Source organism: Neopelma chrysocephalum, unplaced genomic scaffold (genome assembly GCF_003984885.1).
Source record: "Neopelma chrysocephalum unplaced genomic scaffold, ASM398488v2 Primary Assembly neopelma1_105, whole genome shotgun sequence".
NCBI classification, from domain to species: domain Eukaryota; kingdom Metazoa; phylum Chordata; class Aves; order Passeriformes; family Pipridae; genus Neopelma; species Neopelma chrysocephalum.
In genome coordinates this window covers 132,242-154,430 of record NW_020897769.1, presented here as the reverse complement: position 1 = coordinate 154,430, position 22,189 = coordinate 132,242, and the positions used below count along the sequence as shown (strand labels likewise).

Sequence of the window (22,189 nt, the reverse complement as noted above, 5' to 3'; positions counted from 1 at the left end):
AGTGACAGAAAGGATCTGTGTTTGGAAGGAAATATCTTGCATTTCCATCTTGAATGTGACATGATCCCCCGTGATGGCTTTGATGGGATTTTCCTTTCTATCACTTAATATTCCATCAGGAAAGTCCTTCAAGCCAATGTTACATTCAGCAGGCATTTTGAGGGAGGCTGGCAATCAGGTATTCAGTTAGAATTACTGTATAAAATGAAATTATCAAGAAGTTAAATTCTTGGTCACGAATCTCCTGAATACTGTGATGCAGCCCAGGGACAACCTTAGAAAAAGGAAACAACTGGATTTTTTGTTGTTCTATTTGTCATGACCTTGGCTGGGACTCCCAGTCCATATATCATCCATGACTTGGTCAGCAAAAATGTACTGACAACCTCAGTGAGGTTCTGCATGTCCCCCAGGGTGCAGGCAATGCAAGGGGCAGCACTGCCATGGCTTTCTGCAAGCTTTGCAAATTGATGTGCCATTGTTCTGCCACCAAAATCTGACTCATGGAACTCACTGGGTCTGGCAGGGTTTACCCAAAACACCATGGGGTGGAGGTGCTTTGTTTTCTGCTGTCAGGGACTTTGTTTTCAGCTGGGAAAGGTTTATTGATTGTGGTGGTTTGCTTGTAGTAGGGAGGAGGTGGAGCCAGAAGAGATCTAGATAGAGCAAAAGGTATTTTTCTTTTAAATGACTGTTGTGAGTCTTAATGTTTTCTGGTATCTGGATGTGTTGGGAATATCTTGGGCGAGTTCATTGAGCTGCATTGATTCCAGATACTTAGCACAGGAAATGGCCCTTTCCCTTGCAGCCTGCTTCCCCATGATCCCTCAGGGGATGTAAAGGCCTCCATCTCCCCAGTTTCAGCAGGGGCTTATCTGAGGTCATCTGCTCAGATTGAGGTCATCTGCTCAGATTGAGGGCATCTGCCAAGGGTGCAGCACAAATGCTCTGACTCAGGGAGGAGTGACAGGTCTCACCCAGGAGTCACTGGTGCTGTGGGACAGAGTCCTGCATTGGCAGCTGCTGGAGGTGGCCTTGGAGCCCAGCTTCTCTTCCACCCTCTCCTCCTTCCCCAGACTGAAAACTTTGTCCCTTCTTCTCCCCGGGGTTTCCAGTGATTCAGGCTTTGAAAAGGGTCCAGTCCTCTGAGTTCAAGGTCTGAACAGCCTCTGCAGATGGCTACAAGGCTTGGAGTGGGGAACCTGTGCTCTGGAAGTGTTCCTTCACCCTTCTCTCCCCAGCAGCTGGGCTGACATTGGCTCTCAGGCATTGCTATATAAAAGACTTGCAGATGTGTGTGGTCCCTATAAAAATAAATCTCCAAAGGAAACAAATGTTATGTGGTGAAAGTCTGCCAAGTCCCCGTTGCCTATTAGCTCACAGTATTATGTAGGAGAAACTTAACTCTATAGTCTGATATAGGATAATTCTTCGATGAACTCTCAGCTCTTTCGAAGATTCAGATTTAAAGGCTGTTGCTCTATAGGGTCAAGACTGAGCCATTGGCTTTATGAGCTCTCAGTCATCAGTGCCTTGACACATTTGGCAGAGCCCTGAAACAGTAATTTGTCATTTCAGAGGGTTTCGGTGTGTAAGTTCACATCAAGCAAAGCTTTGAAAGCAGTGATCGGGGATGACAATTTCAAAGCAGTCCAGAAGAACAGAGGTTAAAATAAGAAATGTAGTTAAACACGTGCTTCTAAATAGACTGACTAGAAAATGTTGATCCAAGACTTCCTCCAAAGGCAGTGACCACTTGATTTTTCCATAGTTCTCATCTGTGATACAGCCAGGCCTTGGCTCCCTATCACCCTAACTTATATCCTGTTCAGAAAATGTGCTGGGCTATCAGATACAATTTTTTATAGAAGTCAGGAAGCTGCATAGCAAAGCAACTGAGCATTGGCACAAAGTACTTGAGACTGCAACTTCTCATGATGCTAGAAACTGGATTTTCTAGATGCATGTGAAGAAATTAGCACAAAACATACCCTTTTACCTGTAGTCTGTCCCTTTCCAAAGTGTCACAGTTGCTCAGCAATGTCAACAAACATGTCTTTATATGGATTTAGTTACACAGGCAAAAGTCTAAATGTTAATGTTCTGGAGGAAAGATGATTCACTTGATTTAAAGCTGATTATTTAATCTGAAGAGCTAAATTTATTCTTTCCTTTACAGCTAGATGAAATTATTGATGGGGAGAAGAATTTTCTTTCCAATTCTCCATCACTGATGCTGCCTAAAATTGTTTAGCTTATGGTGTCTCAGAGGGTGAGTCTCTTCTGATGTAAATAGGTTTTGACTAGCATTAACTCCTTAAGGCCAGTGGAGAAGCTCTTGTGCCTGACCAACAGAAATGAAGTCAGGAGTAGGCCCTTGCATTTGTCAAGAAAGAGCTGCTTATTTCTGTGCCAGTGTCTGTAGCACGAGATGATCCTGTTCTCACTTCAAGAGAAGCAAGGATGGTGTGATTTCACTGAGAACGTGTGAAATCAGTCTGGCTCTGGGGCTGTTCACCTCTGATGATGCTCTGGCTGCTGAGATCCCTCTGGTCTTGTGGCAGGATTAAAGAAGGACAATTGTACTGAAGGTGATTTGGGCACCATTTAGGAGTAACTCGAGGTTTTGCCCAAGAGCATAACCATCCTTTGCTATAAAAAACTTGTCCTTCAGCTGAGGACAAATACAAGTTCTGTTGCTGGAGTAATTCTGCTTTTAAAAGGAAGTGCCTGTGCTTCAAAAAGCTTCTGAGAATATCCTGAGCAGATATGTCCATATAGACATGCTGCATCTCACCAGCAGATGTAGAAAGAAGTCAAGAGCCATCTATTAATGCTGTTTGACACTCACTGCTGTCCTCAGAACTTGTCAAACTTGGGAGATTAATACATTGTGGTACAATTCCACTGGCTTTACATCACCCTGCCAGGTAGTATCCATCACCCTGGGGTAGTATCCAGATCCTTAGACATCATCCCCAACAGTGTGCTGCTTCTCTGTCAAAGCTCTGTGTGCCACTGAAGACTGAATTTAGTCTGCTTTTCTCTATTTTTCCCATTACTGTACTTGGCACACGCATAATGATTTATATCTTTGGCAAATTTTTAAAGCATGGATAAATTTATATTTACAGCAGTATTGTGGTAAAGGAAAGAATTGTTAACCCTGGACAGATTAAGCTCCTGGTGATGAATGGCCAGGAATTATCTAATTTGGAATAGAGAAGGCTTGAAGTCCCACATACCTCTTGCAACTGGATCCAGAGACCTACTGAAATATGCCCTGGAGAGCACAGACCCTGTTCTTCCCCGTGTTCCTCTCTGCAGTGATCCCACCACGCACATAAGGGAGCAGCCAAGAGCTTTAGCAGAGGATGCATGGGAGCCTTTGAATAAAAGGGCGGTTTCATGGAATAAGAAACTTTTTCCAAATGTCATGTGTGAAAGCTGCTGGAAGACAAAGACAAGCTCTCAGTGGGTTTGTGTCAGTGTTGCCTGGACTATCATGTACAGGGCAGACAAAGCTGGAATAAATACCAACTTCTTCTGTGTAAATGTGATACTGCTGTGATGTGCCAAAATGACAACATCTGATGTTTTCACTAGAAACAGACACAGCGTTGTTAGGAAAGATTTCCTTCTACAGATGGGAAGATTCCCATTTCCAAATCTCATTCTTTTCTAAAATAAAGGTGGGGCCAGCACCCATGGGGTTAGGAGCAGGGTTAGTTGTGCTGCTCTTCTAACTGCAGGATAGAAATCTCCACCCAGAAAGCAGGTGAAAGATTTTGCTGTCAGAGAAAGAACCCAGCACAATTTTGTAACAGCTGGGTCCTCCTGCAGTGGAAATTGAAAAATAAACTTCTCATAATTTGAGATATGAACCACATTGGATCTGTTTGGTTAAGCTTGTGTCGAATGACTCCATCCTGAATCTCCTGGGGATTTGAATGAACTGGGATTCAGCGCTCTGGCTTTGGCTTGTGTCCAGTGTTAACAGAGAAAAAGAATCCAGGGGCACCTCATGCAGAACCAGCAAGTGAACCCTCCCTTTCTGCTTGCCAGTGTAAACCAGGAATGCTGTGTAAAACCAGTACAGGAGCAGGACTGTGCCCAGTTCCACTGGTCTGTGCTTGTCTTAGTTGCCTTCCTAACACACTGGAGTCTTGTGCCAGCACTGTACCACACTGCAGGATTGTAGCCATGACCCTCCTGTACTGCTGATCCTGTAGTATTGGGGCATCAGTCCCATTACCTTTTTCTTTTTTTTCTATTTTTTTTTTATTTTTTTGGTGGGGCCAGATACTCTCTTGCTGCAGTTGGATCCAAGGGGAAATTCGCATCTTTCCAAACATCACCCCCGAACCTGCCCCTTTAAACATTTTATTTACCCATCTGTTAACCTATCCAGAGCTGGAATGAACACACCTTTTTACCCTCAAACACAGACTACAAGCAGGCTACTGATGGTGAGGGTAAAAATCACTGAGGCAAAGTTACCGCGAAGGGATGGAGCAAGGCACTAGGACCTAGGAGGCGTCTCATCCACCCTGGCAGGAATTTCTTGCTTGGAGCTCAGACAACAAAGGCAGAGTGAGCCTGGTTTTCTTTCTCTCAGCATCTCCACCCTGAGCGCTGAAAACCGGTGAGTAGAGCTTTTTTCGAGTGACTTGCATGCAGAAAAGTAACAGAAAGGAGGAATCTTTTCTTAGTGCCTTACAGCATCTGCAGTTCATTTTAAAATCAAACCCCCTGCATCCTCTGATTCATTCCCGAAGTTGCTTGGATGTTTCATTGTTCAGTGCATGACACCAGATTGAATTTACCCTAACTGGCATTGTGGGGCAAATGTTCCCAGGCTGGGGTTTCTCTGCAGATGGGCTGTATTGTCATCTGCTTCACTGCAGACTGGGCACAATGATTTTTGCCTGCACAGGTCACGTTGACATTGTAAAATACAGGGAAGGAGCTTCGTTCTGGCAAATGTAAGGGGTGGGGAAGAGATAGCAACAGCTTTTCCTAGATTTATACCTGGCTGCCAAGTACTGGTGTAAATCCCCTTTCAGCCCCGTGTTAACATGCAAGCAACATACATGAGTTGCACGTTCCTGATTGAGCTGAGGGAGTGGAAAGGTCTCTATTGCAGGGTTGGGGGGTTCCTTCTCCTTTTGCGTTGGGGTTTGGTGCGGGAGGAAGGTTGTTCCTGAGCATAAACTAGAGACTGTGCAAAATTCCTGCTTGCTGGGTGTCAGCTCCAGTCTCAGCTTTTCTGTGCTGGGAGCCCCCGCACTCAGAACAATGAAAGGTGAGGAGCAGGGGCGGCGTGTCCCTGGGGCACGGGCACTTCCAGCAATTAAATCACTTAGGGCTGGAAGGGGGAGGTGGAAATAGCCCCTTTATTTTCTCCTCCTCATTAAAGGGGAGCAAAAATGCAATTCAGAGGAGAATAAGGCTGAAAAGAGCTTACCGAAGCTGCGTTTCAATGACAGATTTTCCTTTGCAGTCATTTTTTCTCAGAGATGTAGGCTGGTCTTGGGAATTGATTGATGGGCTAGGAGGGGGCTGCGGATAGGGGGAAGGGTGGGCTGGATCTCATTGCTAACCCTTATTGAACAGGCTGTCACAAAGAAACTGCTTATTCCCCTGTGACCATTCTTTCATAAATGCCAGTTTATTCTAATGTTAAACATTCAGATGCTCTGGGTCCTTCCGTGATTCGACAGACTGAAGGGCTGACTTACTGGGATCTCCTTGTTTTCTGTTGCCAAAGGAAACCTCCCAGGGCTCAGAGATTTAATTCATTGCCAACTGGTGTTCAGATGAGTTTTTGGGGCAGAGTTGTGATTGCCACGTATCTCTTTGGCCCCAAGTCCCAATTTATTGCACTTTGAAAACTCCCAGGTGCAGGAGCAGACAGCTCCCTAGAAACGTGCTCCCTGCCCCCAGTAGCTGGATCCCTTTCAAAATGCGAGGACCCCTCCTACTCTCAGTCCCCGGAATCGATACAAATCTGGGTCAGGGGAGGGGGCTCTTCCCAAATGCATCTGTCCTGCTCCACACACAGCCTTTGCATTAGTGTCGGTTTTCTCTGAAATTTGTGGCTCTGCTTGATTCTAACCCCTCCCTTTGCACTCTTTCTCTCCCCATCTCCTTCCTGCCCAGCTTCAGATCTTTAGGGTTCACCAAACTATGGAACTTGATTTTGGACACTTTGACGAAAGAGACAAGGCGTCCAGAAACATGCGAGGCTCACGGATGAACGGGTTGCCCAGCCCCACTCACAGTGCTCACTGTAGCTTCTACAGAACCAGGACCTTACAGGCGCTGAGTAACGAGAAGAAAGCCAAGAAGGTGCGTTTCTATCGCAACGGGGACCGCTACTTCAAGGGGATTGTATATGCCGTGTCCTCTGACCGCTTCCGAAGTTTTGATGCCCTCCTGGCCGACCTGACCCGGTCCCTGTCCGACAACATTAACCTGCCTCAGGGAGTCCGTTACATTTACACCATCGATGGGTCGCGGAAGATCGGGAGCATGGATGAGCTGGAGGAAGGTAATTAGCATCGCTGCCTGGTGCAGTGAGGAGGCGGGGTGGGAAGGGGGCTGCACCACTCGGGTCTGCCGATAAGGTCACATTTCCTCGGGCGAGAAGCAGGGGATGCTTCTGCCCCGCTGTGCTGAACCTGCCCGCTCGCCTTCCCCTCCCGAGCGGTGCGGGAGGGGCCGGCGGTGACACCCCCGCGGTGTCCCCAGCGCGCTCGCTCGGCTGCGGATGTGCAACCAGAGGGGTGTGTCTGCTCTCGGCTAGACATGGCTGTGTCCATGGCTCCGGGGCTGTCTGAGGGTGTCCCCACGTCTGTCCGGGCTGGGGAGCCGGGGGGGTGGTCCCCGACGGGTGCAGGGGGTGGCCGGGAAGGGATGTGGGTTTCCCGCCGGGGTGGATGGGGTTGAATGGAAAAGCGAGAGGTGCTGAGGCGTTCATGTAGTGGGTGTGCGAATGGGCGTGGGAAGGATTTATGCACTCTGGGTACAGGGGTGTTTTTGGGGGTATTATGCACACAAGGTGTGTGTGCACAACCCACAGGGGTGTGGTCAGGGCTGTGCGGGGACTTGGGTGTTTGTGGAGGGGGTGTTCGGGGTGCAGGCACTGTGTGGATGATGGACGTGTGGAAGGCGGGGTGCTGGGGGTTTTTAGTGCTTGGAGTGTGTGGAAGGGGGTGTTGGAAGTTCACAGAGCATGTTTAGGAAGGGGAGTTAATGAAGAAGGCTTTTGTGTGGAGAAGGGTGTTTTGAGCAGGTTGCACTTGGTGAAATTTGGGGGTTTATATGTTTGTGAAGGGTTGATTGCAGAGGAGGTGCTGGGATTTCTTCAGGGTGTTCATGCACAGGGTGTGCTCTGGGGTTTGTGCTCAGGGAGTGTGTAGAGGTGTGTTGGGCTGTGTGTGTGTGAGGGGAGTGCTGGGGAGGTCTTGCAGAGCGATGTGTGTGGAGAGGGCGTTGGGAGCTCATGTGCTGCGTCTGAATATGGTCCGTGCAGGGTCTGTGTGGAAGGGAGGTGCCTTGAGATGTTCAAATGTGTGTGTGTGTGTGTGTAAGGGGGTGTATTTGAGGAGTGTTTCTGCAGGGACTGTGTGGTGGGTGGTTGCTGTGGTAGGTCTGGGGGCAGTGTGGGAGGGCATCCCCTGCATGGCAGGTCTGAGTGTGCCCCTGTATGTAGAGGGGGTGTCAGTGTGCTGGTTCCTCTGCATGTCACTTGGACTGTGGGATGAAGAATGAGTCAAAAATCAAACCTTCTGCTCAGAAGGCGTGACCTGGGGGCAGGGTTGCTCCTGTGGAGCTCGGCTGCCAGCTGTGTCTGTGCCTGGGGTGCTCCCTCTGCAGCAGTGGGTGCTGCCTTTCCCATGGAGTCTCAGGAGGACCCCAGGAATGCAATGGCTTCAAGGCCAATCCTTCTTCCTTGCCCAAGGCATGACTGTGGGCAAGCTCTGCTGGCAGCAGAGCCAAAGTGGTGTGCACAGAGGGCACCCACAGCCACCTTGATTTTCTCTTCCTCAGGCAATTCAGACATTCCATTCTTTGTTTGGACCTGTAATATCCTGAGTATTCTTTGCAAGAGGGGAATTGCTCTTCACTGTTCCTTGGTGTTTTCCTCCAAGCAGATGACCTGGTTGATTTGGTAACTATTGAAAATCCAGAAGGCTTTTGCCTTTAGTAAAAGACAATGGATGTGTGTGAGGCATGAACTGCAGGGGCAGCCTCAGCAGTGAGTCATTGTGTGACCTTGACTAAAGCATCTCTCCCTAGAATTCCTTGTCTGTCAAGTGGGATACTCATTTCCCCAAAATACTTCGTGGGGGACAAGCACACAGAAGAGATATTGTTTTCCACAGAGGAGTTTTCCTGGGAAGAAATCACTGCCTTTCAGAGTGATGATGTATCCTAGTGGAGTTATTCTCAGCACAGTTACAGCTGTCAAATGGAGGTGTGGCCTCTCTTAATTTTAGAGATTCTGCCATGTTTCATTCTGGTCTCTTAATATGGCCACAGCCTTTCTCTAATGGCAGCTCTCAGCCCTGCCTATCCTCAATTTAATGTAAATCTTCATATATAACTCCATGGAAAAATGCAGTTCTTTATTCTCTTTTTATACTCTTCCTCTTCTGTCAGTGAAGTTAAGAAACCTTTGTTATACCTGCTTTACACTGGGTTTTGCTGTAGCAAAGAAGGTACCTAGTTCATGAAAATATTTTTTGCTGGTTAAGGTACAGATGGGAGATGCTGGCATTTGGGTTCTGGCTTTGTTCTGCCAAAATGGTATCTGGAAACAGCACTGAAGGAGGCATTAAAACCACACCAGAATTGTCTGTGTGGCTGTGTCCTCAGCAGAGCAACAGCTAGGAAAATGTAACATGAGCAGAGTGAAAACAAAGGAACCCAGTGTTTGAAAATGCCAAAGTTGGTCTGTATGCTGTTATTGACAGTTTAACAACAACAATATTCCATATTTCTAGGGATGACCTATGCATCTATTGCAGAAAAGCAATTTACAATATCGTAGTTGTAAAAAACCTTGTGGTAAATTCTGCTGTTAGTTTGGGTGTTTGTATAACTGTGTACTGGATACATGCATGGAAAACCAGAACTTGGGAGTTACACTTGGCTGTGACATACAAGAACAGTCACACACAGTGTATGTCTGCCATATAAATTAGCTTTCTGCTTGGAGACTGTGGGTAACTAAACTAGTTCTAGTTGCTATAATGTGACTAATTTATTATTGTAATTTCCAATAAACAAGTAGAGCATAGGAAAAATCATCAAAGAGGCTCATCTCAGTGGTTTTACTGCAAAAGCTGGTGAATTACTGATAATATTCCACATCATGTTCTAAGTACTTGATTACTTCTGCATGGTTTAAAAACGTGCTTATATAGTGTAGTCTGAATTTAATCCTGGAGGGTAGAGAATGATATTACACAGTACCAATATCCTACAGACAGACATCTCAGGTGAACAAAACCCACCTGGTGTGCTGCTGATTAACTGGGGCTGGGCAATAACCCTTTTGTTCTCCAGACCCAGAGCTGGTAGTCTTCTTCCCTGGCATTCAAGGTTGTTCTCCTAAGGTTCTGGATGGATGTTTTACTTCTCAGCTTGTCCAAGATGTAACAAGGGAAGTCTGCTCTCATCCCTCCTAGTTGCCAGTTGGGATGTGCCTCTTGGTCTTTTCCTGAACTGAACCCTAATGCTTCACACTTTGGAAGCCCACAGGACTCTCTCACATAGGTGCTTTTTGCTGCCTGCTGAGTTTTTCCTCAGCTGTCACAGGCTACTTTTTCCATACTGTACCAGCGAGCTGTCTGGTCTCCCAATGACCTTCTCTCAAAATCTACTTGCCTGATCATTTTTCCTCCCTCCTTTCACTCCTAGTGACCATCTTCCATCATTACCTTAAACCTGACTCCCTATTTTCAGCATTCAGTTTTAATGTATTTGTAAATAATGCACATGCTGCCATTGATTAGGACTGTATTCCTCCTTAACCTGTGTGCTGGTTAAGTGCAGTACAGCATCCTGTTACTGCAGTTACAGCTGATCCTGGTGACAGGTAACCTGCTGACAGCATCTCTCACTTGTGTGCTGTCTTGGCTGAGTCAGGAGTGGATGTTGGGCCCAAGTGCTGCTATTCATCGTGGCTGGTTTAGGCAGTAAGTGAATCTTTTGGAAAAGAGCACCAGGTGATCTTTATTCCCATTCATATTATAATTGGTTCCAGTGACCAAAGCTTCAGGAGGTCAAAATATGAAGCTGCATTTATTGGCGAGTCACTGTTGTAACAGATAATTCTGTGCCTTGTGCTGTGATGAAACCTGCATATGAAAGATGCTAAAAAAAACATGTGCCATCCTTTCCAGGTGTTCTCAAGCTGATTGTAGAGCAGCTCACACTGTCATCCAAGTTTCTGCTAAAATCTAGTTCTTTTGACATCTGGGCAGGGTGGTTTGTTCCTTGGTTCCTTTTGAGCCCCTATGTTCCTGTAGACTCAATGTGATGAGATGGAAATTCTCCCACCTCAGCTCTGGTTGCTCTTTGTCTTGGAATGGAGGGCTGGGTAAAGGTGGAAGCTGATGTTGTACATGGACTTCAGCAGCAAAGATGGCTTAAGAAATGCTGCTCTTAGCCACATGTTCTGGGCCCCATTGTCCCACAAATGAACTCTTTGTGGGACAATAGATTTTTTTATCCCTCTCCATAATTTTGCTGCTTTCTCATGTGGCCCAATAGCAGCTTCTTGACATAATGAAAAGGACAGTGAGGCACAGCCCGAGAGTGAGAGAAAGGCACAAGTCAGACTCCTGGCTGCTGAAGCCATTGCAGCTCCCAGTTAATCTCAGTACTGGTTTGTTTCCCCTGTGGGGAGGGACTGACACTTCCTCAAAAGCCAAATTTCTCACTTGTAAAGCTTGGACATCCATCACCATGTATTTAGAGGCACCGACTGAATGGAGCATCCTACTGTTCAAGGCACTGGTTCAGAGTGTAATGACAGATAACTCCTGCCCAGGGAGGTTCTGATGTGAACATGTGGGGGTGGAAGAAGGTGTTATCACTGATGAGGAACTGAAATGCAGAAAAACAATTCTACCTGTTGTGCAAAGCCCATCAATGACACTAAGATGGAAGTCAGAGCTCTAAGCTTCCTTGTTCAAGTGCTTTCATTCCCCTCCTGAGCCTTTTCCAGTGTTTGGTCAGTGGTTTGCAAGTACTTACATCTTACAGGTTTTTTGTTATAAGTGGAATTGTGACCTGCTTTTAGTCAGTGGCTCATTTCCTGTGAATTAAGTGCCCTTTGCTGTGCATGGTCGGGGTCAGAAACACATGTGCAAATAAGCCCATCAAATACAAATATCATGTATTAGACATGGCCAACAAAGGCAGAAATGCAGACATAGATTAAAACTAAAATTTGAGACTCAACATTTAGTTCAAGCTGTAGAGCTTTTCCCTCCTGAGCTCCTGGGATGCTCAGGCTGTTGGGAAGGGCACAACCTCCCTTGCATTGTGGTCAGAGGGCCCATCCAAAGGTGGATTTATGCCCTGTCCTGGGCTACTTGGTTAAAATTTGCTCTTGCTTCAGATAAAGCTCTAGAAAAAGCTGAATAGGATTTTGTTTTGCTCAATGTGCAAATATTCTTGGGCTGCGTGAGATATTCCAGAAAGTGTTTCCAAGCTTTTTGTATCCTGTCATGCCCTTGGGAATATTTTCCAAAATCTTGTCCAGGGGTGTTTAAAGTAATCACAGGAGGGGCTCCACCCTGGAACTGTACAGAGTCTGCTGTGTGCCGGGACTGAGGGATTTATAGGAAGTATATTGGAATCTCCACCCAGTGTGTGTGTGTTCCAGTTTGCCTGGAAAAGTGAAATTCATGTAGTCCAATACTGAAACCTTGGTAACCTGTGGAATTGTTTTCTGTGGCTGTTGTCCTGATAGCTCAGCTAATAGCATCCTACACAACGAAATTTATCCTTGAGGTTCTGTTTTATTTGCTTGCTCATCCTGGCTGTCACACTGGGACCAGCGTGGCCCCAAAATTCTCTACAGGCATCGTGTGCTTTTGAAGGTAATTTCTAATCACACATTTCTTTCAGCTCTTCAACAGAACAAGAGGTGCTTCTCTTCATGGGAGAGATCCCTGTGGAAGAGCCAAAGGAAGGAAGCTCTTCCAAAGTTCATTTTGCCATGGTGGAGCAGGTCTTTTTAATGCACAAAGCAGCAGGAAGTTCACGCATTTGAAACCAAAGGCCTGCTTCAACACCATGTGGAATGAACTCTGCAAGGTGTTAAGTCCACTTAATTCCTATTGCAGTGGTAGTAAATTCCATGAAACATTAAAGCTGAGCACAGTAGCAGAATCTCAACTTTGCAACAGCAGAGCTAACAGCCAAAATAATTGACTGCAGCCCAGAGGGACTGGTTTTGGAATAAGTGTTAACAGTTACACTTTCAAAATGGCCTCACTTCAGCTTTCCTGGTTTTTCTCATAAGACTTCTGACTGCATTTCATTATCCTTGGAAACTTGCTGGTGTGTGCTGAGGAAGGATAACTTTTTCTGAAAGCACAGCCTGTCATTTCTAGTATTGTCACAAGGAGCTGCTTGTAAGAGGGTTGAAGGATTAGCACTACTCTGGAGCTTAGGGTTTTTCTGAGGAACCTTCTCTAAGGCAAACCTTATCTTTGCTGAGATCATCCCTTCTTTAGGAGCTGAATAATCGCCTTGTGCTTCTGTCAAATTGGTAGCACAGGAATGTGTCACGCATTTGTAGCCAGAGTAATTTGGTGTGATACAAGCCGTGGCTTCAAATGGCAAATATGATGATCATGACTTAAGGTCAAAGGTCTGCAGTCAGTCCATCTATTGCTAAAGGCAGGACAGGAGTAAATAAGTGCCTTGGCTGGTTTGGTGGCGTGATAGGAATTGTGACACCTCGGGAGCACACTGGCATGATGACAGGTGCACATCATCCTGCAGGGCTTTGACTCCCCAGTGCAGAAGGGGCATCGTGCACTGACCTGGCCCTGCACTAAACAAATGCTGTCCTTGGTACCATAGCTGGTGTTCAGCAGCAGATTGGATCTTGTCAGGATGATGTTTCCCACCCTCAAGTGCATGAGTGTGTCTCTTTGGGGCTCCCATTTGGAGTTTTGTTTGGAAGTACTGACGTGGCTGTTCATCACACCTTCTCATGGTTTACAGCTGGATTGCTGCATGTGTGCACAGCTGCTGGCTGGCTCAAGACGTGTTCCTTCAAATATTTGTACACAGATTTTTGTGCTTATATATTCTTCTTGGAGTTGTTTCTTTTGCATTTCACAAAAGCTCATGTTCACTTCCCATCCTTCTGTTATGCTGTGCACGTCTTCTGCAACCACACTGTGTCAATCACTTACAAACTCTGACTGGCCCAGTGGTACACCTTGACTTCTCATTATAGGCTTAGCACAGACAGATGTGGCAGAGAAACCAGGAAACCACTCCTCCCTCTAAGGTAGCAGTATTCCCCATAGGATATCTCTTTTTTTTATGATCTCCTGGCCACAGGATGCTTGTTCAAAGCTGGAAAGTTCACAGGTCTCCCACCCACACTTGCTCAATCCTGCTACTACCACGGTAAGGTTTGGGTAAAACTCCACTCTGGGAAGTGGGATAGCACATGTTCCTGGCTGGCAAATGGATGTGCCTCACTGAGGAACCTGAATGATAATTTTGCTACTATCTGAGGGTCATAAACTGAGTTTGGGAAGACATCAGTTGAAGTGATTTTTAAATTAAGTTAAAGCTTCAGGTTACATCTTTGGGTCAGGGAAGAAGGAGAGAAAAGCTGCTTTTCCCTGGAGCTATACAGCCATAACTGCAAAAATGACACTGAGAAGAGCTCTGAACTGCTATCCTGAATTATCACTCCAAACAAATTTCTTTCCAGTTTTAGAACCCAATAAAATATTTGCTAGGGTTTGGGCTAAATGAAACAAAGTGAGAAAGGGCAGATTCTATTTTCTGCTTGTGACTGTGAGTACAACTTGAAAGGCCAGTGTGTAGATCTGTACAACTACCTGAGAGCACATTTGAGGGAAAAAAAGCCTACGAGAGTATTGCCTTCATGCCACTATTGCCTCTGGTGTACACTGGTGTAAATACACAGCTGTGGTGCACAGTAAGGAATTTAAAAGGATTCAGCTGGAAATAAGAGTAATACTACTGTACTAAACAGACCAAGAATCTCTTTTACTTGCTTTAAAACATGGAACCTATTAATGGAAAATACGCTGCACCACCTCATGTGTTTGTAGAACACAGTGCAAATATATATTTTCTTTTGTTGTGGCGTCTTCTATCCAAAAGCATTAGACAAACATGGGTGAAAGTCAAGCCTTGCCACACTTCAGTGGCTGGTATTGCTACTTCTGTTTTTCAGGAAGCAGAGGTGCAGGTGAGGTCAGGAGCTTCCAGAGGGAAGCCTGGGGCAGGGGTGACAGCAGTGTTCAAATCACTCAGTGTTGCGTTCAAAGAGAGAAATCCATTTTCTCAGAGGATAATGCACAGTTCTGTTCTGAACACACTTATAAGGGCTCTGCCACCCAGGGATTATGGGCTTGGGAGGGCTCAGGCTCTTAGGACAGGGATAATTCCCTGTGAGCATTCCAAATTCCCCCCTCTGCCCTTCACGCTCCGCTGTGAAACTGGAGAGAAGCCTGGGCCTGCTCCACACCAGGTGTTACTTGGCTGAAGCAGATGAATAAACCACAGCTTATCACTTATTAATCAGGAAGATCTGGAGTACTCAATGCTTCTGGAAAATGATATCTCCAGTGGGAATTCTTTATAATGTGTGGTACTCTGAGGAGTATACTTAAGTTTCTATTGAGTCAGATTCACAAAATATGAGGAATTAAGGAGCTTCAGCTATGGGTACTACTATATGGTCAGTTTAATGAGTTTTTTTTCTGACAGCAAATACAAATTTTTACTGTTTGGTCAAGCCAACAGAACCTCCAGGTGGGATTATTGCATTAGTTTGGGTAAACTAGTTCACGAAGTGCCCAACTGACAGTGTTTGTCATGAACCTTGTCAGCTCTTCTCCCTTCTGTATTTTTATTCCATCTTTAGAAGGGAAAACAGAATATCTGCTTCCTATTGATAAAAGATTTTGGTCATTTTTGTGCAACTGATGGAGAAGAGCTGCAGTCAGAGATGTAAGCACCACAAGTGTGCATTATTTTGTGGCAAACTGAGTACAAAGGGTTAAAATAAGTGAGCATCCTGCGTCTTTTCTATGGCTGCTTGTGACATCAAACCCTTAGCGGTAATAGGGCATAAATACTACACAGACTATTGTTATAAGCCTGTAAAGTCTTCTGTTTATTGTTTATTGCCCGTTAGTGGTCTCACCATGTGTTCTAGGGAGGGACCCTCTAGGTGCCTCCACCAAAAATGCAGTTTAGTCAGCAGAAGGACGACTGTATGAACATTATACCAGGTACGTTACGTGCCTGGGCTGTGCAGAAACCAGTGGACTCTTTGGAAATCCATATTTATACCTCTGCCAATTGGATGTCAAATCCTGCCCTAGAGGTCCTGGAATGGGAAGCCAGACTCAGCTGTCAGGTAGGCTTTTCAAAGATATCCAGGTCCTGGATTTTGCACGGACAGATAAGGAAATGCAGCCAGTCTGGTTGTGCGAAGAAGGAGTTTTTTTTTCTTGTTCAATATAGTTAAATTTGTATTTTGATTTCAAATCTATTGTAATACATGAAGAACTTAATTCTATTAGATCAACCCAAGAAAACACCAGAAGAAACTCTAAAATCCTACAGGTTATGCCCTCAGTTCCTATTAAAATTTTATCTAATGGCGAGACAGAAGCTTTTTCCTCTAGCAGTGACTGACTTTTTTTCAGTGTGTCTTCAAGTGCTCAGCAGCCTGAGTCATTTCAGACTAGACAGCCACATTCCCTTAGGGATACTGGTTTACAGTCTCATTCTAGTAATAACTCTTCTAGCATCCATCAGATTTGCAGGCCCAAAAGAAGATCCTACAAATCCTTTAAGGTGCTTTTAAAACCTTAGATAGATAGGATCCTGTAAATTACAGACAAAGCTTGAAACTAATTTTGGGTGGGATAGGGAAGGGCTTTTTGTGAATTACTAAGAAGACCATGTAACCCTTCTCTACCATGTCTAAATTTGGATTTAATATATTTTTGGTTGGTACCAGCCTTATAAAAGCAAGCAGTGGCATTTGGTGTAGTGCTTAATCTGAGCTGCCATTAGGTCTGTTCTCTAATAAACCACTGAAGATTTAAAAAAGCATATTTGTTATGCCTGCTAGATTTATCAATGCTACTTTTAGTAGAGACAATTCAGTACAAGATTTTTGTTATTTTTCAAGCGTGATGCAAAGGTACTTTGTGGATGAATGTTGATGTCCTCCTGGCAGGGAATGACACACTGAAGTAGTAGCTAGGTCTGTAAAGATGGAGAGGAAGCTGGCAAAGTTACAGTTTAATGAAGGTGGTCAAATGAATTTGGTGTTTTGGAGCTCTTAGGCAGCTTAGTTGCATCTTCCACTACCTAACTACCTTTATAATTCAACCTTTTTTAACCCCTGGTTCATGTGACTGAGTGCTTGTATATATTTGTTGATGCAAGCTAAGGCTGACTAGCTTAGTTTGTGGAAATACTAGTCATATTTTAAATAATCATAAATATAAAATTAAAATAAGGCAAAATGTTTTAATAACAAGCTGTCATGGAAGTGCTGATGAAAACAATTATCAATGGTTTGCAGGATTGATGGAGGAAAGTATAGTGTCTGTTTTCCAGCAGCCTTTTTGTAGTAACTGTAGAATTTCATTTCTTTCAAAAGGGGAGAGTTATGTCTGCTCGTCTGACAACTTCTTCAAGAAGGTGGAATACACCAAGAACGTCAACCCCAACTGGTCTGTCAACGTGAAGACATCTGCCAACCAGAAAGCACCTCAGTCTCTGGCCAGCAGCAACAGCGCCCAGGCGAAGGAGAACAAAGATTTCGTGCGCCCCAAGCTGGTGACCATCATCCGCAGCGGGGTGAAGCCCCGCAAGGCAGTGCGGGTGCTCTTGAACAAGAAGACTGCCCACTCATTTGAGCAAGTTCTCACTGACATCACCGAAGCTATAAAACTGGAGACAGGAGTGGTCAAAAAGCTGTATACCTTGGATGGGAAACAGGTAAGAGGTTTTACAGATGTTGCGCCTTTTTCTTTCCCTTACCTTGAGGCTTTGCTGACTCAGAACAATTTTTGAAGCCTAAAATTAAGCCAAGATGATCGCTGCCATCTGTTCTCTTAGAAGTATGACTTTTCATGCCAGTGGTTAAGTTACTAAATTTTCCCTGGTATTAATATCAAGCAAAGAATGTAGCCAAAGGTCTGAGTGGAGCAGATGCTCGTCCTGCACGCCGGCGTGCGGTGCGTGTCTTCTGGACCAGCTAAATAAATAACGTGGCTCACAGCCACCAGCTCGTTTGGCTCTGGAGTAACTGCAGGAACTCTCAACTTTGGCTTCACTCAGTGAAAATGTGTTGCTTGACTTTCCTTGCCCTCTGATGAAGGCTTGCTAAGATCAAGCAATTGCTCCAAGCGTGCTCTTCTGGTCAGCTCTGTAGTTAGGAGGGAAAGCATGGAATTGTGTTGCATTTCCTTGACTAAATGCATGAAGAGATAACATGCAGAAAGAGTCAGAAGTATTTAGTGGGTCATCATAATGCGCTTCATGTCTACATGTTCCTGGAACTGAGGGAAACATCTGTCTCTTGTTAGCAGCTACACAGCAATGAGCGATTTCATATTGCTGTATCTGTGAAAACCCTCAGAGGAATGTGGGGTTGATTTTAGAACTGGGAAGAGCTAGATTCTTCAAGGACAATTCTGAGCTTGATTTAACAGTTCTGTCTTTAGTAATTGAGGAATGATCTTATTTTTGTCACTGTTTTCCTTGCTCCAGATTCTGGAGTGAGGCAGCACAGCTCTTGTGTGGGTTTAGACTCTGACTATTCTAGGGATTGATGCTGCTGCTTTAAATTAACTCTTTGCTGTCTCTGGAGAAAATTATTCAAGTACTGGCTCTGTCCAATGACCATTCAGACTTTACATATGAAAATGTTCATCCTTCCAACCCCAAATACAGGTTCATAAACTGTCCTGCACAGTCCAGGTGTGGTGCCTGGGAGCTGAAAGTAGCATGTCCCTCTACCCTGTCTGATGTTTTGGTGTCCCTGCCCATGACAGGGAGCTTGGAACTAGATGATCTTTAAGATCCCTTCCAACCCAATCCATTTTGTGATTCTATGATTCTTGCTTTATCCCAGCCTCTGTATCCTGCATATTAGTTTGTGGCTGGTTCTAGCTTCAGATATACAAAAATCTCACCTGCCTGTCAAAGCTTACCTTTCCACTTGTCTCCACCCAGCGCTTTTATTTCCTAAGACATATAGTTTTAACATGAATAGGTGACTCTCCAGCTACACTACCCTTAGGTACAGTAGCATGATGTAAATAAGCTGTGATACAGGGAGTGATGTACTGGAAACCTTGGAAGAGACTGGGGAGTGAGGAAAGAGGGTATTAAATGACCTGTCCTCACTGAGGAAATAATATATGGGCACAGGATCATGCCTGTTGGATAACAGCAGGTTTACAAAGGGTTTAATAAATAGATCTGATCTGAGAGCAGCTCCCTGCTCATGCTGACACCCAGAGTACCTTTGCTCTCATAGTTGTGAACGAGGATCTTCATCTGAACTTGTGAATGGCCTCAGTTCTTTGAGAACAACTGGCATTTGGGAGGTGAGATGTTACTTTGGATGGTGTGCAGAAATAGGGATGTCCCAGAAGCTTCCATCAAACTGTTCTCTTCTTCCTCTTTTAGTTACAGGAGTAAGTGGTGATTCCCCCTCACCTCTGGCCAGAGAGCCAGACAAGATCAGCCCATGGCCTGACCTGAGCCTGTGGCCTGGTGACCAGCCTGTGCAATTGTGTTCACTCCCAAGTGGGGATTTGGGAGATGCTGCTTGCTCTCAAGTTACAGATTGCCTGGAGCAGTGCTGCTGTGGGTTAGCAGGGGGTTAGTGCTGCAGTCTCTTTTGGGAGATACTGCTTTGGACAGAGCTACAGGGACACAAATATCTTTGTAACCTGGCAATTCTTACTGCCGACTGCTCTCCATAGCAGGCACCACACCACGCATGACTCTTCTTGAACCAGATACTAAAAGGCAACCTGGTTTTCCTCCTGTCAAACTCTGACAGCTGTACAGTGTATGGGGCCATAATTCAGCACTGGTCTGACTGGGGCAACCCGACAACTTCATCAGTTTTTGTTGCAGAAATGTAATTTCAGTAAAGTCTTGAGTACAGATATCACATTTAACTTGTTTCACTGGCTTTATAATTCACCCTTTTATGAAATGTGATATTTCATTGCGTGTTGGAGGCACTACTGGGAGTTACACTGTATGTAAATGTACACCCAGTATTGCAGTTATTGAAAAGGGAGAGATTTTGTGATTTGACAATAAGGGGATGTGTGATATTTGTTTGCAGCATCAATTAATGTCGAAGCTTCTTGAAGGACAAACCTGTTTCACCAAGGCTTTGTTTTTATTGGAAAGTTTCCTTCACTGTTTGGTTTTTGTTATATCTAAGCTTATTTGAAATTTTCCACCTATGTGTGTTCTTAGTGTTGAAGTTAGAACCAGAGGCTTCTGCTATGGGTGCAGTGCTTGCTGTTGGGGTTTCCATGACATACTGCTCCATAAAATCTGACCTCCTGACATGACATTAGGGGCTTTTGCATGCCTGATTCTGACATTAGAAAGGGATTACTGAATGCATAATTCTGACAAACAGCACTTTATTTTCAGGAGAAAATATTCATGCAAAAACGCAAGCTGCTCAAAGCTGAAATACTGACAAGAATCCTGACAGTCTGTCTCTTTGAGTGTCATCAGAGGCACGTTGCTCCCTCTGTTGTGAAATGATAGAATTTACAAAAGGAACGTACAAAGGAAAATCATCCTTCCTCAGTCCGTGAGCTGGAACTTAATGAGGGGAGATGATTATTTTATTTATAGGCATTTCCATGGTGCTCATCAGCAGAGTAATCAAGACGCTTTAGAAGTACAGGCAGTGGTGGCAATGACAGAATGGTGTGTGAATAATTACATTTCTATGCACTGCAGATCTGCTGCAGTTGGAGTGAGAAAGCAGCTAATTGAGGGCTGGATGGGCTGTATTTGAATAAATGCAACACTCAAAGCAACAGTGAGGTTACGTTATTCCAATGCAATTTTGTTTCTTTTTATATGTTGGGTTGGCTGTAAAAATACGGCCCTTGAAACTGCTAAATTAGCATCTTGTGTTTAAGTAGTTTATTTAAGTTGGTCTTGCACATATTTCTGCTGCCTTGTGCCTGTCTGCACTCAAGATCCTTCCCTTCTTGGAGCATATCATCACCTCTTGATGGACACCCCTGAGCTCAAAAGGAGTTTCAAATATTTGACCAAATATGAGTCGTGAGAGGGAATCACAATAGGGATTTATCTTTGGAACTTCCATGGACATACAGGAAATAGTATAGGTCAAAGAATTCAGTGCTTTGAACAAATGCTATAATGGATCAAATTCAGTGGTTGGTCCCATAACTACAACTGCTGTTGTGCTGAGATGGGTGATATATATAATTAAAATACACATATGCAGGATTTAATTTGGTCAGGTCTATGGATCATGTTGGAAAACAGTTGTTTTGGTACATTCTCTCTCCTTTTTTAAACTCTTAGTTATATCCAGTGTCCCAAATGAGTCTGGATTCCTGGGAGCACTGGTTACTTTATAAACCCATGGTGACAGTTTCTGCCTCGTGTCGTTAATAAACCAAATTAGAAAACAGAATTTGAGACTATGGATGAAGTTGCATTTGGATATTTTGAATGCATTAGTCTGAAGTAGACTTTGCAAACGTTGTATAGATTTACTGTCCTGATTGTGCTTGAGCTTCTTTCTCACCATGGTGAACACTAGGTTGGTGTTTTCTGGAAAAGAGGAGGCTGTTTCATCACCAACAGCCCAGTGCCCATCTGCTTTCTGCACCTTACTTTGCAAGTAGAGTCTGCCTGCATTCATTCCTGATTTTAAGAAGTGACCTGTAAAAGCGGATGTCTTCTGTACCCACTGAACTTCTCTTTTTCTGCACTGTATTTTATTCCAAGATCTATGAGTTGTTCAGCAAGTGTGTGAAGAGATGTAGGAAAAAAAATCCCTTTTTTTGGCCATTGGCTGAGTCAGTGATAGGCTGGAGTGTGATAGAAATTCATCAGGTGTGCTCAGTTGTACTTTAGTATTAAAATTTTTTTTGTGGTATGGAATTCCAGCTTTTTCTCCATCTGATGTATTTCCATGTCTTAATTTACTAAATACCCCATCCTGTGACCCATCAATTAGCACCACCAAATAAGCAGAATAAGCAGTTGTTCAGAGCAGGGAGAGCTTGTATGGTTCAGTTCCACTTGAATATAGATATTCTGGTCAACAAGCAGGGAACAGACTGTGTTTTTAGCCATAATAGCAGGCAATGATCTCTTCTGGCCTTTGAAATCATCAAGCACAGGGAGAAGTCACACATGCACTATTCATTGGGTGTTACCTGTTCCAGCCAGAGTGCTGCTGTTCCATCTGAGTGTTGGCTGTCTCATCAGATGAAATTACATACATTTCCATATGTCAGGGCACGTGTGACTGTTCTCCCCAAAGAATTTCTAGCCTTAATAAAATGGTCCCCTCCAGCAGCCTTTGCTTTGATAAGGATATCAAGTGGCAGGTGATGAGTGAAGTTCATTCTCTATTTGCAAAGCTGATGCCAGTGCCTCGGGGGCCAGCCCACCCCTCCTGGCCAGGGAAGAAGTTGCCATTTCATTTTAGATTTCTTGCATCTTCTCCTTCTTGAGGAAGGGCAGCAACCACAGAGGGAGAAGTAGGATGACTAAGCTCACGACAAGTTTAAGGTTGGGACTTTGTGATCAAAGTCAACAAATTCATTGATAAAACATCTCCTAAGTACTGTACTACTAGTAAAAATGTTCCTTAGAGGCATCC

General features: G+C 44.6%; 1 protein-coding gene across 8 annotated transcripts in view; it reads left to right on the top strand.

Annotated features, from left to right (window-relative positions):
• The window catches only part of DCX (doublecortin), an 80,925-nt gene that overhangs the window by 5,252 nt on the left and 53,484 nt on the right, over positions 1–22,189 (top strand). For 6 of the 8 annotated variants that reach the window (XM_027696152.1, XM_027696148.1, XM_027696147.1 and 3 more), the window contains exons 2-3: positions 6,163–6,553; positions 16,928–17,268. In XM_027696152.1, coding sequence (XP_027551953.1) covers positions 6,190–6,553; positions 16,928–17,268 — 705 coding nt within the window. In that variant the 5' untranslated portion in view covers positions 6,163–6,189. Of the gene's footprint in view, positions 1–4,466; positions 4,646–6,162; positions 6,554–16,927; positions 17,269–22,189 lie in introns of those variants that run through there. The other 2 variants (XM_027696145.1, XM_027696150.1) reach the window with 2 other exon arrangements.